At 41.1% G+C, this 16,859-nt stretch overlaps 2 protein-coding genes across 2 annotated transcripts; one reads left to right on the top strand and one right to left on the bottom strand.

The window, feature by feature from the left end:
- The first annotated feature begins 3,225 nt into the window (after positions 1-3,225).
- On the top strand, positions 3,226-4,892 carry EFCAB10 (EF-hand calcium binding domain 10). The gene is made up of 4 exons (XM_031507089.2): positions 3,226-3,325; positions 3,424-3,588; positions 3,834-3,918; positions 4,481-4,892. The coding sequence occupies exons 1-4, from the start codon at positions 3,226-3,228 to the stop codon at positions 4,515-4,517; spliced, it is 387 nt and encodes a 128-aa protein (XP_031362949.1). The 3' UTR covers positions 4,518-4,892.
- A 482-nt stretch (positions 4,893-5,374) lies between these two features.
- On the bottom strand, positions 5,375-16,359 carry RINT1 (RAD50 interactor 1). Its single transcript, XM_021534680.2, has 14 exons — positions 16,271-16,359; positions 15,033-15,228; positions 14,633-14,874; positions 14,298-14,471; positions 14,071-14,220; positions 12,720-12,876; positions 10,816-10,926; positions 10,407-10,632; positions 9,684-9,821; positions 8,739-8,938; positions 7,360-7,574; positions 6,518-6,698; positions 6,316-6,434; positions 5,375-5,755 (listed from the first exon to the last, which is right to left on the bottom strand). Exons 2-14 carry the CDS (start codon positions 15,207-15,209, stop codon positions 5,542-5,544), a joined length of 2,304 nt encoding a protein of 767 aa, XP_021390355.2. The 5' UTR covers positions 15,210-15,228; positions 16,271-16,359; the 3' UTR covers positions 5,375-5,541.
- Between the last annotated feature and the right edge of the window lie 500 nt (positions 16,360-16,859).

The raw sequence follows: 16,859 nt of genomic DNA on the forward strand, positions 1-16,859 counted from the left end.
TGGCTGAATGGAGAGCTCCTGACTAAGGCAAAAGGCAAGTGCACAGACTGTGGAAGCAGGGGTGGACTGCCCTAGAGGAATAAACACTGCCCAGGCGTGCTGAAACAGAAACAGGAAAGCCAAAGCTCAGCTGGAATTGGAATTAGTGAGGAATGTGAAGGACACTTCCAGTACATTAACATGGAAGGAAAAGTAAGTAAAATGTGGGCCCCAGTACATGTGGTAGGTAACCCAGTGACAGAGGACAGGGAGGGGACAGAGGTACACTCATTTTATCTTTGCTTCAGTTTTTAACTGGAGAGATCTGTGCTCAGAGCTTTGGGGCATGGTTTGGGCAGTGAGGTGCTATCCCCAGGACGACTGAGTGAAGGACTGCTTATCCTGCATCTCTAGAAGCATATGGGAAAAGCTGGGCTTGATTCAAGGGTACAGGCTGGTACCAATCCTGTGCAGCTGAGCACTGGAACACAGAACATGATGTTGTGGAGTCTCCATTCTGGAGACAGTAAAAACTTGACAGGGCTGTGAACAATGTGAGCTGGTCCTTGAAATTAGCCCAGTTTGAAGAGGAAAGGGAGTTGAGCACTTGATCTCCAGAGGACAATTTCAATTTAATTATTCTGCTGTTTTGTACAGTAAAAACAACAAAAAAAGTGGTTCTGGCTGTTGGGATAATTAATACTCAGAAGCTCAATATTTCTATAGCTGAGTACTTTCCTCTGTAAATGTATAGTATACAATCCCCTGATGAGGAACTCACCTGTATCTTGGAAGTGCTTGGGGACAGCCAGAGGGAAGCTGCAGTGGAGCTCTTCCAAAGCAGCTACAGCAATGGCAGATCCCACATTCAATCCCTGCAGCTCACCTTTGCTCCCTAGCAGAGAGCTTCCCCATCTCATGCTAGGGAGCAGCAGAGGTAAGTAAAGCCTCCAAGGAGCTGCTCTCAGCAGCTGTGTGCAGGGGAAGCCTGTGGCACATCTAGGGATCTTTCCCAGTCCATATTGCTCCTGTCTTTTCCCATAGCCCTAGACTTCACTCCTCTGACACTCCCACTTGAAAGAACAAGTCCATCTGCCTGTTTTCCCCTGCAAGACAAGTGGTTGTTTTGGAACCAGCTGCATATCTGACCTGCAGTCCCTGTTTCTCTTCATTACAACTCCTAAAGGCTCATTGTAGTCTATTTAGCCCTATTAAATTAGATAAAAGGCTTAAATTACTAGTGATACTCTGTAGAAGGCTCAGCTTCTATCACAACAGGTATTAAGCCTTTTAATGAAATCTAATCTATATAACCAGGACACTTTAAACAGATGAAAATAATTTGGTCCTTTAGTCCTTTATTAAAACAGCAGCATCTCTATAATGGAACCAGAATACTTTCAGGTGTTTGTCAAATCCTGTTTTTCTCAGCCACCAGAAGTTCAATATCCCTTACAATAGCCCATGGGAGCTCCTTACAAATTATCCTGAAATATCATACTTTTAGGATCCATACATATATCTGGTATTATCATTATATGAACTGAGGATAATAATTTATTATGTAAATAATAAATACATGATTCATCATCAGAATATTTTTTCAAGTAAATAAATTGTGCTTCCCTAATAGTGAAATAGAATTTTTAAAAATATGTTTCTAGTTGTAAAACTAAGTGGGATTTGCTCTATTTAGTGATTTTTTTTAACCATTCCTCAGAGAGACACACTTAAGTCTGTAATTCTTGTGCTTAGTTTTAAAATTTTTGCCCTAATATGCATTTCATACTGGTTATCTTTATTGACTACTGAAGGAGAAACATTCTTTGCCAAATGCTGGTTTCCTTGACCCAAACACTTGCCCACCTACCCACGAGTATTTCACTTGCTCCTTCTTTTCCTGTCAATTTTCCTATCCTTAGGTTCTCATTTTCAAGAATGCATTTTCTACATCTTTATTTCTTCTCTGCTGACCAGCTGTTCTTCTATTTGTACTTCTCCACATTTTAATCTACACTTTCTCCTATGGCTCTTTTTTAGGAAAATTTTTTGCTAACGCTTTACAAACTCTGCAGAAAAGCATAGAAAGACAAGTGCAGGAATTGATTCAGTAACTATGGAATGTTTTACTTTTAAAAGGAGGTTTCCATCACTGCCTGGCAACTGTCATAAGAGGCAAGTGTTAGAAACCTAATTCTCTAGCCCTAATTGAGACTAAAAACAGGTAACCTAGTCAGTTTAAAATAACAGAGAATACAGACAGCACATGGCTGTACAATCTCTGCAGCTTTGGATGCTGCTTTTCTCCCACTTTATCTAAGAAAAAAATAGGTGAATTCTTAATGACTTGTGATATTTTAGTTTTGGCAAATAGTTAAATATATTTAGTGCTAGACTTTTCACAGAAATACTATTCTTTACTATATGCTCATTTATCATTGTCTGATTTTATTTGATGGCAGATAGTTATATCTTTGTAGATTTCCTTCATTTTTTTTTCAGTGGGATGCTTTATTTGATTATGGTTCTCTTATTAGCAGTGGGTAGTACAGTAAAAAGCTTCTTTGATGTCTCTTCTCTGCACTGGCTATGTTGCAAGACTCAATAATGCTTTTAAAATGTAAACTCTTGCTCTCAGTTGCTGGCCACTGTTTTTGCATCTCCGACGGGTGTAGAACATTGGGAACATCCCGGCAGCCCCTCACACCGCGGGGATGAAGCTGGGAACGGTGGGAGGTGAAGGTGGTACCGCCGGTGGAAGGAGACGTGGCTGGAGCTGAGAACACAACTCACAGAACCCTCAGGGCTGGGCGGGACCCCTGGAGATGATCCCCGCTGCCCAGGCGGGTTTGGAACGTGTCCAGAGAGAATCCGCCACCGCCCTGGACAGCCCGTTCCGTGCCACCCTCGGCGGGAAGTTCTCCTCGTGTTGAGGTGGAACTTCTGTTTTGTTTCGTTGCCAGCGCTACCCGTCCTGCCGCTGGCACCACTGAAACGAGTCTGACACATCCTCTCGGCACCAGTCTTTGCGATATTTGCGTGCATTGAGAGGGATAGCATTACTCTCCTCCACACTAACAGGCCCCAAACACCTGCACACTGTTAAAAAGCGCAGCGTCATTCGCTTTCCCCACGAGGCAGCGCAGGAGCGGCGGGCAGCGAGGCGCGGCGGTCCCGGCGCTACCGTGACGATTTCAGCCAAGCCCGTCCTCCCCGGCAGGAGCCGCTCCCGGCCGGCCCCGCGGGATGGCGGCGGGCGAGGCGCAGAGCCGCGAGTACCTGCGGCGGCACCGGCTGCCCGAGCTGCTGCAGCGCCTCGGAGCGCTGCTGCTCTTCCACCGCCCCGGTGCGCAGCCCCGGCCCCGGGCAGGGCGGCGGGCGGCGGGGCCGCGGCTCCGCCCCGGCTGAGCGCCGCCGCCCCCGGGCGCTCTGACCTCGTTGCAGAGCGGCCGCGGGAGTTCCTGATCCAGGTGCTGGAGCGGGTGAGGGCTGGCAGGCGAGCCGAGGGCGAGTTCCCGTTCCTCCTGGACGAGGCCAACGTGGACGCCATGTTCAGCCTGCTGGATGTCCTGGGCCAGGGCCACATCCGCCCGGCGCAGTACAGGGAAGGTGCGTCCGCGCCGAGCTGCGTGCAGAGTTACTGGAACAGTTCCAAAGTTACCCCTCTGTATGCCTTAAAATTATCCGCACAGCTGGAACTTGGAAAGTTGGTAAAAGTTACATGTGGTTAAGTTTCTTACGTTTAAGTTATATGTTGCTATGCTACACACGTTTACCTTCTGTCGTCATCGCCTTTAAATTTAAACTTGTCTTTCCAAAGACTCGCGTAAGAAATTCTCTTGTGTTAACTTTAGCCCTTAAAACTCTGGGACTGAGCACTGACGATTTGGAGCTAGCAGATGATGTGAAGATCACACGGCGTGTTTTCAAGAAAGGAATGTAAGTTTAATTTCAATTGTGGTCTTGTTTCTTCTTTTTTTTTTTTTTTTTTTTTTTTTTTTTTTTTTTTTGGGAGGGGGGTACATATGCATAGGAAATATTTTACTCACATTTATTTTTTATTTACAAAGCTACATTACTAACAGATAGTTTAATGGCTAGTTTAAGCTTGACTGTGTCACTTAGCATTGCAAGATTAAAAAAAAAAGGTCACTTAGTGCCTGACCTTCTCATCTTGCTGTAAGGGGAACCAAACTCCATGCCCTCCACTACCTCAGTTTCAGGATCTCTCCCGGTACCTGCCCCTCGAGTCAGAGTGAAGGTCATCAGGCAGCCCAGGGGTTGAAATGCTGATCTACAAATGTGGAACAGTGAAACCCTGTTGTCTTCTCTGTCAGGGGTGGTATCACAGCTGTAGATGAAATAGGTTCAGAGTTCAAATAATTCCTTATAGTCAAGGTATGGTTCTAGGAGCAATTTTTTAGTAACTGTTGCAATCGCTGGAAGGTAATGAACTAATTATCCTCATTATCTAACTAGAGATTTTCTTTTTCTGTCTTAGGAGGAAGAAGATGCTGGAGAGCTGGTCTGTGTATTAGTTTGACCAGTCATCTGCTATATAATTAAAAGCAGGCATCTTCCCCAATTTTTCTTCTGGTTTGTCAGCTGTGAAGAGTCGACTTTAAGCAATACTCTCTTTCCTCTTTTTCTTATTTTCCCTGCCCTTCAGTGGAGCAATCCACTGAAGTGGAAAAGGACAAGTGACAAGAATGTGTTGATGTCCAGCAGGCACTGGAAGGAATATAGTTAAGAATTGCTGTTTTCAGTATAATTAGATGGTTAAAAAAAGAGTAGAGATCTCTTTTGCAACTGAAATAGTATTTTGGCGTTTCCTCCTTCAGGTTATAGTTTACAGTAAAGGATTGTTACCTGTTGGCTCATTAGCACTGAATAAAATTAAGTTGGTTTTTGGGCTTGTGCTGTGTTTTGGTTTTTCGGGTATTTTTAAGGAAAAAAACAACTTCAACAAGTTACAATAAATGTCCACATTTAAATGCAGGTAACACTTCCAAGTGATATTTTCAAACTTAGCACACAATATGCAATTTAAAAGGAAAACTTTTTTTAAAAAATTAGGCGATTGTTTTTTCTGTAAAAGACTACCTTAATTTGTATGAAGAAAACTGTGACAAATTCATTCCTTCTGCACTGATTATATACATTTTAATACAGAACATCCATTACCTGGAATTTGGAGATGTGAAACATCTGTGTTTAACTGTAGATCAGTTCACAGGGAACATTAGCCCATGTTGTACAAAAATGCATTTACACTGTAAATACTCTGTGTTCCTTAGAATGATGCAGACTATTCATTAGAGATGAACAGTTTTGGCTTCCAGATGTAATGGCAAGGTGGCCATGGAAAATAGCATCTGCACAGTTCAACACCAAGTCGGTAGCATTTTGAATTTTTTCTTTGTACAGAAGAAGGCATAATATTAGATTAAAACAATCTCTCAGCATACAGAAAAGAAACAGACAAGTATATTACAAGATATTTACTTTGCTTTTGCCTGGAATAAGTAATCTAGACCAAGTTATTAACCATTTCTGAAGTCTTTATTTTCCTGTATTTGGCCAACTAGCTCTCAAACTGAGAAGAATCTCAACATCCCTTTGAGCCAGTTTATAAACTCCAAGTTCATTCAGTGCTGCTGTTGCAGATGGCTGGCTTGGCTTTAATGGTTCATTTTCTGAAGCTGACTGTAGGACATCCTTCAGAAGCAAGGCAGAGCCAATATTCAGGTTCAGGATAATGCAGGCTTCTTTTATGCTAGAGAAAAAGTTACATGGATTAATGTAAGCAGCACAAATTTAAGTGTAACAAAAGATGTTGGTCTAAAAATATTCAGATTTCATCAGCCCCAATTAGCTGAGGTTTTTGATGATGGACTATTTAGGACACTCTGGGCTAGTGAAATAGACTAACCAAAAAGAAAGTAGCACCTCATCCCTGACAGCAACTAGACTGCCTCACAAGGCAACCTGAGGAGGAAAACAGTTTAAAGTAGTCCTTCTAACAATAAAATTTGTTGTGTTGTAGCTGTATCTTTGACTAATTTCTTAGGCCCCAGTTTCAGAGGTTTGTGCTACTTAATATTCCTTCCATAATTTTATCTAGACATCCTGGCTACACAAAATACTCCAAGACACATGCCACAGTCTGTTGCTGCAGAATCAACGTTCCTAGTTGAAAATATCAGACACATTTAAATGATTCACACATTTAAAGTGTAGATCAAAACTAACTGTGAAAAAATCTTGGTTTAAGTAGAGCTCTTATTTTTCTGGACGCTTTTGAAATTCCAGTAGATCAGAAGTTTTCCTACTTACTGCTTGAAGTAATTTTCTGGCCTCTTGCAGTAGTGTGAAAACAGGGGGAACAAATTGCGACTCATGTCGAACTGGAGTTGTGCTGCTCCTCCTTCATTGAAATGATTTGCCATAATGATCTGCAAACACAAAGAGATGAATCTGCTGTTTAAGCCAGTCACTGACACCTACACAGCACTGCACGGGGCACACTGATACCCACTTCCTGATAGATGTACAGATCCACTTTCTCTGCAAGCATTTGCCAGAAGATTTTAAACAGTGAGTGGCAGAGTTGCTGCTCCAGTTGCAGCAAACGGTCTCGTAGTGTCTGCAGCATCGGGCACGCCGAGCTCGACAAAGACATCACTGCTTGCTCGGCTTGGGAGGGTAAAGACAACCACCTAAAAGAAACCATTGCACTGCAGTCATTAGAATGAAATTATTCATATTGCAACAACTGAAGTTAAAACTACCCTTTAAAAAAAATCTTACGCATTTACAATGTTTCAGAGACAATCCTTTCCCATTTCTAATCTAAAATTTATCAGTCTAATGCTGCGTTTGAATTTCATTTAATATTAAACTCATGCTTTAGTTATAAATCTCTGAACATGTTATTCTAGAGAGCCCCATCTAATCTGAAAATCATTGAGTTCTATTCCTTTTATTAAGTACTTCAGAAATTCTACTCAGAAGAAAATATTCAAGAAGCCTTAGGAGTCTGTGAAGACAAAACAGTCATGACAGGCCATTTTGCATAAAATCTTCAATACTACTATGAAAAAAAATAATTCCTGCTCAAAATAGAAAACTGGAACGATCCAAATCTTTCCTAGGGTTTTTAACTAAGAGATCCACTAATCGTGGAACTACTGTAGAAAACACAGCATAACAATTGTTCCCAGGTAAGAATAAGGAGAATTTTCCAGAACTTCTTACCCTGCAGCTTTCCTACTCCAGAAAAAAATACTGCCTATTATCTATTCTTGCCTTTACTTACCTCAGTATTTTTAACAGGAAATAATACTGTAATATGCAAAGAGATTAAATAAACAGAATCACCTCTCTTTTCTGTACAGCTTCGCAGCATCTTTGACCTCTCTGAAGACATGATCTACTTGTCGTGTCAGCATGTCGTGCTTGAGGCGCTCCAGGAGGTTGATCATGTCATCAAAGACAGAGCTCTCCATGGACGCCAGCTGTCCCAGCTGGAGCTGGCTCATGGTGCCACTTTCTGCACGAACCTCGAGCTCGGCCTGCTGCAGCTGCAAGAAGAACTAGCCAAACAAAACCAGAGAGAAACACCACAGAAAATAATCTTACTCCTTGAACTTTTCGTTGGTACTTTGTTAGACGCGTTTGTAGAAAACACTCTCCTCTGGCACATTTATAAAGTTAAAAATTTAAGATTTTAAAAACACTTTCTTATCCGTCTCTGTGGTCCTGATTTAATGAAAAACAAAACCTGGTGGTTTAATCCTAGTGATGGAACTGATATATGTTTCAGATAAAAAAGCAGATAGATAAAGACACTGAAAAGATATTTCCAAATGGACAGCAGCATGCTTTTAAAAAACCCTACCTTGGCCTCTTTATAATTTGCAAAAGTAAACTTTAATTGTAATTTGTTTAGCAATGATTATTCATTGAATCATAAGGCAATTAATTTAGTTTATTGAGATCAAAGCGTCATTGTGGTAACAGCTCGTTGGTTTTGCTTTTATGCAGATCAAGACACTGTAATAGATGCAGTTTTACAACATGAAGGCTGCTGTTCTATCAAGTCAAGATTATCCCCTGCTAGAGCCATACCTACCTGTGAAAACTGTAAGAATTAGGAGGCTGCCCACAGCCCACACAATACCTTATTCTGCACACTCCATGTGTAACAGGTTTTTTGGCCTTCAGCAGCAGTAGCTGTAGAAAAGCTGAAATTCTGCCCTAGGCCATGCTGCACCAGGCTGTTGTCCAGCAGTCACTAATTCCCAGTTACCAGTGAGTGGCCTTTCTGGGCCACACCTGAATTGTGTTGCAATACAGATACACACATGGGATCTGTTTAAGATCTCCTGCCATGGGAGGAGTTCAAGCACCAGGCAAAGGCTGCTGCACTGGTTCAGAGATCTCCAAAACCAATTCACATTTTTTTTTTACAATAAAAAGCATGTAAAAGAGACTAGTTTTTTTTTATCTCTTCAGATTATTCCATTTCCCAGGCTCTCTCTGCATTTCCCTAGGAAGTTTATAACTGGTAGCTTAGGCCTCAAAACCTGTCCTTATTTATACATCTTTTACTAAATCCAAATTTATATCTCATTCTGCTTTTTCAGTAATTCTCCTGAATATACCTAAAAAGTGCTGAAAATAAAATGTTTGTTATGAAACAAACGTCCCAAGTCAATTTTAAAATATTTTTTTCCTAAAGAAGAATATTTACTTACTACATTGTCAGCCCAGTCTGCCAGCACTGTTGCTATGTAGTTAACAGCATTAAGGATTGCACAGTATCGGAATCCTAAGGAAGCTCTTGTCTCTTCCTTCATTACTTGAGTTAATCGTATCCTGAAATCATCAACTAACTCTTTCTGTAGGGCCAGGAACTGGAGTTTTCTGGAAGCTGTTGGAAGATTCTTATACCTGTCTGGAAAGACATTAATAAAATGTTTTTAGGCTTTCCAACATTAAATAAAAGCTTTCCAAAAAGAAACATCACAGGCATCAGGTACATGCATGCACCACCTATGAGAACATCATACAGTCAGTATTTAAATGTCAGTATTTAAAACAACTGATATTTCAGTGTTTTCAGGGAAACTGCCCAAGTAAAGGTTAAACATGCAACAACTTTCTTCCCCCTCCTGATTCCACAGCAGTTTGTATTCTAGCACTTGAAGCAATGTGTGGTAATACCACACCCTCCAGCGTGGCCCCTGAAGCGTCCTCACATGGAGAAAGCCAAAGCCATTGAAGATGCAATGGTCTCCTGAAAACATTCCTGCTCTTACATACTGTTGCAAAAAAAGAGAAGTTACTTAATAGCTTCTGAATTGTCATAGATTCAAAAGGACTATTAGGATTTATTACTGCATTGCAACAAATTATATTCTGCCAACTGTGAGAGAATATGGTAACTATCAAATGTATATTTTTAATTATTATTTTGCAAACATGTCACTAGGTCAAGATTATTCATGCATCAGTTGGTAACCAAGATGCAAAATGAACAGGAAGTTTCTATTAAACAGCAAACATCACAACTTTGTAAGATTATTTGGTGACTACTGCTGACAATGAATATTTAATAAACTATTTAGTAAAGAAATCTGTTAGCTGAAGGGTTTTTGCTGGTCATTACAAACAAGAGCAATGCCCATAGGTATAATTACCTGTTATAACTAACAAGAGAGTCATAAAAGTTTCAGCACAGTCTGGAACTTTCATTTCATCTACATCAGTGATATCTTTGTACTGTGATATCCATGCAGCCTCTGATGAAAGCATAGAGTCCATTTTCTGAAGAGCAACTGAAATGCAAAAAATTTCTAAGTTGAGTTTTTAATTTGAAAAAAAAATCTAACAAAAGCCCCTCTAAAATATACTAACATAAAGGCCTTATCTCTAGTAAGTTAAATTCTGTATTTTTAGTTTATAAAAACTACTGACAACTAGTTTCATACAAAACCAGCTTCAATCTATCTGCATTTGCAACGCTGTTAACAGAGTTAAATGTCAGAATTGATTGGGGGTTGGTTTGGTTTATAATAGTTGGATTGTTCCTTTGCAACATATTTCTTCATTTCTCAAAAACTAATACCTTGCTCTTATTTAAATTTAAAGTCCATCTCTGTCTGCACACACATAACATTTGTCTAAAAACAAGCCCACTTGATTGCATCCAGCTTAGGGGTTAGAGTCACACAAAATACAGAGGCACTTTGAAGCCAAATCAATTTTTATTCAGAATAACTACAGAGCATAAAAATACATTTGTTTTGGGTAGTAGCCCTGTCCAAGTGACTTAGCCTATTTAAGAAAGGTAGCTGTGTAAGCAGACACATACTTTCTAACTCTGCAATATAAAGGCCAACAAAAGGCACTGGAAGACTTACATTTTTTTTCCACTGTTAGCCACCTTTGGAAGCAGGACTCTTCTGACAGAATATGCATGCAACTGGGAAAGCTGCTGAGATAACCATGAACGCTGTACAACTCTCTCTCAAACAGAAGTACCTCATCCACGAGGTGACAGAAGAGTGTATCATCATACAACAGGCAGGGAATATCAGCAGCCAACTTCTCCAAAATCAGCATCACTAGAGCACGAGAGAATTCAAGCTTTGTAAAGGAAAGAAGTCAATGTCAGGGACAGGAAGTACTGACATGTGCAAATATGTACACAAGAAACTGCAACTAGACTAAGTTGCACCACGTACATGTTTCAGTGGAAATAGGCCAAATATCCATCAGAAGCTGACTTAGATATTTACATTCACATTTAAAAACCATTTAATTACTTACCCCAGCATTCACTGAAGATCCTGCCTTGTCCAGTATTGGCTGGATTTTGTCATCAAGGAACTTCGAATGATTTCCAATCCACATAAGTACTTGTGTTAAATACCATTCAGGCTTATATTAAAAAGAAAATAAATTATTAAATGCATCCAAACATTTATTCAAGTGCTACTAGTATTTTAGGACAAATTTCTGAAAATACAACACTCTTTCCCTGCCTTCTCTTGATCTCAGGTCACACAAGTCTTTCACTGTGTTTTACTTAACTTTCATTTATATAAAAGCATTGTCAGAAAAATATTTCTGGATTTTCATTGTCTTAAATGTACCAAATATTGTGTTTATCAAGCAAAAGTTCAATTTTCATTTCCCCTTTCTTTACTGCTTTCTCACTCATGAGAGCCTTGTTTCTGCTTCATATGCTTCTTCCTGTTCTCCTGTGTGGCCCTTATTTCTTGGTACAACAAAAAGGATGTGCTCCTGAGAAAAGCTCTGCTCTTTTTCTTATGGTACCTAACCTCCCCCTAGAAGTGGGGAATCTATCACCTTCTCATTTCACATTTTAATGCCTTTAAGCTTTTTCAAGTTTCCACACCTAAAAATATGGACTGCAGGTTTTGATGAACACTTCTTTCAGTGTTAGTGCAACTGGAAGCAGTTCCAGTTTCCTCACTCCCGACAGCTAAAGAACCTTCTGCTGAGGTGCACTCACATTTTGTGTGTCTGTTTCTCACCTCTGCATTCATTTTCACTTGTCTCATTAATTTTATCATGCTTGGGTTGCTGGGTTTTTTTGACAGTCCTTCCCCAGCTGGGCAAGGTCACTGTGAACGCTTAGTCTCTGAAATACTGTTAATCCTGTCCAGGTTGCTGTCTTTTAAATATTTTACATTTGAATTTTCTTTATTGTGTTATCCAAGTAACTACTAAACAATAAAACCCCAAAACCTAATCCAAAAACCCAACCCAAATTTCAGCAATGCCCTGTTGAAATACCTTTCTGACCTGACACTAGATTCCCTGTAAACTTTTCTTAACAAGTTCTTCTTTTTAAAATGGTTGTTCACCTATTGTTTGCAAATTCAATGTCTTCAATGTAAATTTTCCATTTGCTCTCAAAAAAATTTTGTGCATATCTAAAATACCTCTTTCCCACTAACATACAAAACAGTATTTTAAAAAGCTCTGCAGTAGCATCTGTCGAGACTGCAAATGTATTTAGATTTACACATGATGGTGATCGTAAGCAGACTTGTGCAACCGGACTGCTACAAGACATCTCTCAAACTCTGCTCCAGATGTTGCAGTGGCATTAATGCAATGAAACCCATTCCAATGGTAATACTCAGATAAAAATCCTCAGTCTTTGAAGTCAATTCAAAGAAAAAGTGAGTCAGTTTCCAACTGATAAAATCAGCACCTCTTGTTTTATGCAAATCAAAAAATTCAACCCATTAAAAAAAAAGAACTATTTAACCATATTTTGGACTAATTACATTTCATATCCAACATTTTCAGTTACATGATGGTTGCAAAACACAGTGCCAAAAATCAAAGTCACAGCCTTTGAGCTCAAGAAATACAGAACAGTGCAAAACCATTTGCAACAAGACAGAAGAAATTAATCAAAACCTGTGAACAGATGGGAGTCAGTCTAAGATTGTAATGATGCTTTATGAAGGATCTGGGCAAGGGAAAAATATTGCCTCACCCAGATAAAATGCCTGTGTCTCTGAAAGGTCTCCAAGTGCTATCTCAATGTCTGTCCACACTTAGGTAGGCACAAGAACTGCACAGTTTTGACGAATCCTAATTTTGGAAAATGTGAAATCTGTACAATTTAAACACAGCAATCTAGAGGTTGTTTACAAAGCAATTTAAAAATGTCAAACCGCTTTCTCCCATACCTTGTTAAGAACATTGGTTTGTTTATTTCCAGTGAAATGATATTTGAATCTTTTCTGAAGAGGATTCAGCATGATCTGTATGGGAAGGACGATTGGTGGTGAAGGGGGTAAAGGGTACTTTTCTGGCAATTGTTTAGGTTTGGTTAACAGCTCATCTCTAAGTTTGACAGTCAAGGATGCACATTAGTGTTGAATTACCCCAGCATCATAATTTCAATAGAATGGGCTTATAAAAATGAACACTGCTTAGTACTATACCATTAACCAAAGGCAGTATTATGAAAACAATACAATTCCTTGTAAAAGATACTCAAAATATTCCACTTTATGTAATATTAAATATAACTCAGGTCTTTAGGGATTATTTATTCAATGACAATACATGTCCCTTGAGTCTGTTTGATTTAGGAAACTTGTAAGAACCCAGCAAAGCACCACTGTCAGAAACACAGTGGCTGTCCAAGAGACACAGTTATTCATATTTGTTAAAGGAGGATAAAGACTCTTGGGATTAATAAATGCAACACATGATTTCCCATTTTCATGTAATAGATCTAAGTGAGCCACTCTGCCAAACCAAAATTGTAACCAACTCAGGATTGTGTACAATGGCCTTGCATCTTTCTGCTGTGTGATTAAAAAAAAAAAAGAAAAACATCAGCCACAGTCACACACACACAAAGGCTTAGTTAAACTTGAGTTTTAACTGATTTTTTGTGAATTATTTAATTCATAAAAATCAGGGACAGAATAAGCTGCAGTGCCCTCTGAGCAACCTCAAAGGCAGACTTATGATTGCTGCACAACAGAAATCCTCCTGCAGTCTCCCCTTTTTGTAAACTCTCCTTCCAAGACAGGTATGTTTAGTTTTCCCTTTTTTTCCTTCTGGGACAGGACATATTAAAGTAGTTAAATCTTATTTCACAAAAGGCTTTAAAAGGAAAAGCATTAACTGTGTCTCATAAAACACACATCACCATTTTTTCATTAACATGCATGGGTAATGGTTCCAAACAGTGTAAGGCCACATTCTCATGCAACCTGAACTGTCAGCTACCATGAGAGCACTGGATCTGATGACTTGGAGTTAAAATGTTGGTACTGACAAAAAGGACAACTTTGGCACTTGGCATTTTATAAATGCCAAAACAAACAAACAAACAAATAAAAAACCCACCCAAAAAAAAAAAAAAAAACCAAATCCCCACAACATTCTACTGTTAATACAAAGTAATATAAATTATATTCTGTCTTTAGGGAGAATAAAATTTTAAATAATTCTCCTTGAGAATGTACATCTCTAACAGTTTTTATTTTTGCTAAAATTCACTGCAAGGATTTAAAAGGATACGAGGTTTGCAGTTTCAGAAGCTGACAGAACAGCATCTCCAAGCTGTTGTACACCTCAGGAGCATTGGCTGGTGCAGCAAGGCCAAATGCCTGGGACTGAGGTGGCCCCACAAAGGGCCAGCGGAGCTGTGCCAGCACCTCCTCAAAGTCACTGCAACACAAAATAATCACCAGGACATCAACTGACAGTACAACATAAAGATGAGAGAGTCACAGTATCTCTCTTACCTTGTCAATTTGTCCTTAAGGATTTTATGCCAAAATTTAACAGTGGATCTCACAAAAGCAAGAAGATGAGAACAAGATGACTCCTGAAGTTTAATATCCAATTCTGCCATGAATGCTAGAGTACTGGCTGCCTCTGGAACATTGTTGGTCAGCAGATATTGCTGAATGCTATCACTATAAAACACAAAAAAAGACAAGGCCAAATATTCATTAATGACAACAGAAAAGAATAACTTGTATATTGAAAAGTAAAGACAAAACTTTTTTGAATTTAAAATATTTTAATAATAAACCAGGTCACCAGTCTCAGAACATACCCACTACTCAGAAACTACCTGAGCTCTTCTATGCGAGAAATCCACTCGAGGTAGGCCAGGTGTCGCTCGATCTCTTCTACCTGACCTATCAGCACATCGAGATCCTCCATCCATGGCTGAGCTTTCAGCAAGTGGCTACTGATGGACTCAGACAGAACAGTTTCCTCCTCCAGAAGCTGACTCAGAGACTTTTTGGAATCTTCTGCATTCTTTAAGGCTTTCTGAATTCTTTTAGGGACTTCTGACGAAACTGTAAGTACCTGCATTGACAGAGATGCATCAATGCAGACACAAATCCACTGCACTGTGTAGAGCAGTACTATTTGAGATACTGGTACATTTCATTTAGTTTCATATTCTCAATCAGTCATACAGCATGTTCAGAAGAAAAAAAGAAAAGAAACAGAAAGATGCTTACCTGTTCTTCTAAGTGCTTTTTGTTTTCAGATAGCTTTTCAATCAGGCTGTCTAGTTTCCCCAGGGAATCATAGTCACTTCCAAGTTCTCTTTCCACAAATTCAGAAACATAGTATGGGATATCACAGTGGTCTAGATCTCTAGTGACTTCTTTCTTTCTAACAGCAATGCTTGCCATGTTTTCTTTCTCTGCAATACTGAGTATACAATTTCTAGTTAGCTGACACTAAGACAGCACAAACAAATATTATCTACTGAGGAACAAAACTCCATGAAAAGCTGGGCAGTTCAATTTAAACTGAGACTGAAATACCATATTCATTAATTATACTGCTTTAAGTGAGACAATTTACTGGCTTAAGTCTGAGGTCTGATAAAACCTTGCTGACATAACCAACTGGTGATTTATTATATATTAACTACTAAAGATAAATACATCTGATAATTTCTTCCTTCACCAAAAGCACAAATTCTATTAAAAATAGTTCAAGAAATATGTAGTTCCTACATATATAATATAGAAAACTTAATAAAAACTACAAAAAAATTTGTAAAATAAAAAGGAAGCTAAGGTTCCACTTTCCCTTTTCACAAGTTTAGGAAATTTTAGAGATTCCAACACATGTCTACTGCATTACTAGCAAAGTATCCATGTGGGCCTTATAATAATTTGGAAAGTAAATACATCAGTGAAGTTTTAGCCCAAAAAACCCACACAGTATAACTTAAAAGGTATTTGCTGATCCACACATTTGGCAGCATTCAGAGAAACCCAACATTGAGAGGATGTCCACAGTGAAACAGAAAAGGCAACAGTGACAACTGTTTGGCCAGATCAATCCTCAATTTATCCGCGTCACTTTCAAAAGAGTATTTAAAAATAAAAACCGATACACTTGCACTTCATCTGCTACAAGCTTTAATTAAAACCCCTACTAAACTGACAACAGGAGCGAGGAAGCGGCGCAGCTGATGAGCCAGAGTTGCAGAGACAATAGAGAGCACCAGGAAGAACAAACTGGGCGACCAAGGGTGCTGCAGAAGAATAATCGAATAAAGAAAACAGAGCAGTAATACTCCTGTTTGCAGCAATGTAAATACTAAACGGCAGGAAAAAAAACAACCAAATGGTGCTCCTTTCATACTTAGTGGGAAGGCTCTGGTTACACAAGGCAGGAACAGGACTCCGGCGCATCCCTCCCAGCAGCTGCCCGCTCAGCCCCGCGGCCCAGCACCCACCTCGGCCAGCGGCCGGGCCCTGCCAAGGGCCGGCTGCAGGCTCCGCGGGCTCCGGCAGGCTGCGAGCGGAGCGCCGCCGCCCGCGGCCCGGGCCGGGCGGCCGGGCAGCCCCTCAGCCCAGCGCCGCTCGGCGAGCCCTTCCTCCGCCGCCACGGCCGCCGCTTCCCTGCCGGGCCGGGAGCGCCGCGGGGCCGCCGCCCGGAGCCGTCACCGCCGCCCGGAGCCCTCAGCCGCCGCCCGGAGCCCTCAGCCGCCGCCCGGAGCCGTCACCGCCGCCCGGAGCCCTCAGCCGGCGCCCGGAGCCCTCAGCCGCCGCCCGGAGCCCTCAGCCGCCGCCCGGAACCCTCAGCCGGCGCCCGGAGCCCTCAGCCGCCGCCCGGAGCCCTCAGCCGGCGCCCGGAGCCCTCAGCCGGCGCCCGGAGCCCTCAGCCGCCGCCCGGAGCCCTCAGCCGCCCGCGGCCGCGGCACCGCCCCCGCCGCGTCAGCGGCGCCGCGGCCGGCGGAGCGCGGGGCGCAGGCGCGGCGCCGCTCCCGGGAGCCCCGCGGCGCTCCCGGCCCGCGCTCCCGGGACACGGCCCGGCCCGAGGCT

This window comes from Lonchura striata, chromosome 5, assembly GCF_046129695.1.
Source record: "Lonchura striata isolate bLonStr1 chromosome 5, bLonStr1.mat, whole genome shotgun sequence".
NCBI lineage: Eukaryota > Metazoa > Chordata > Aves > Passeriformes > Estrildidae > Lonchura > Lonchura striata.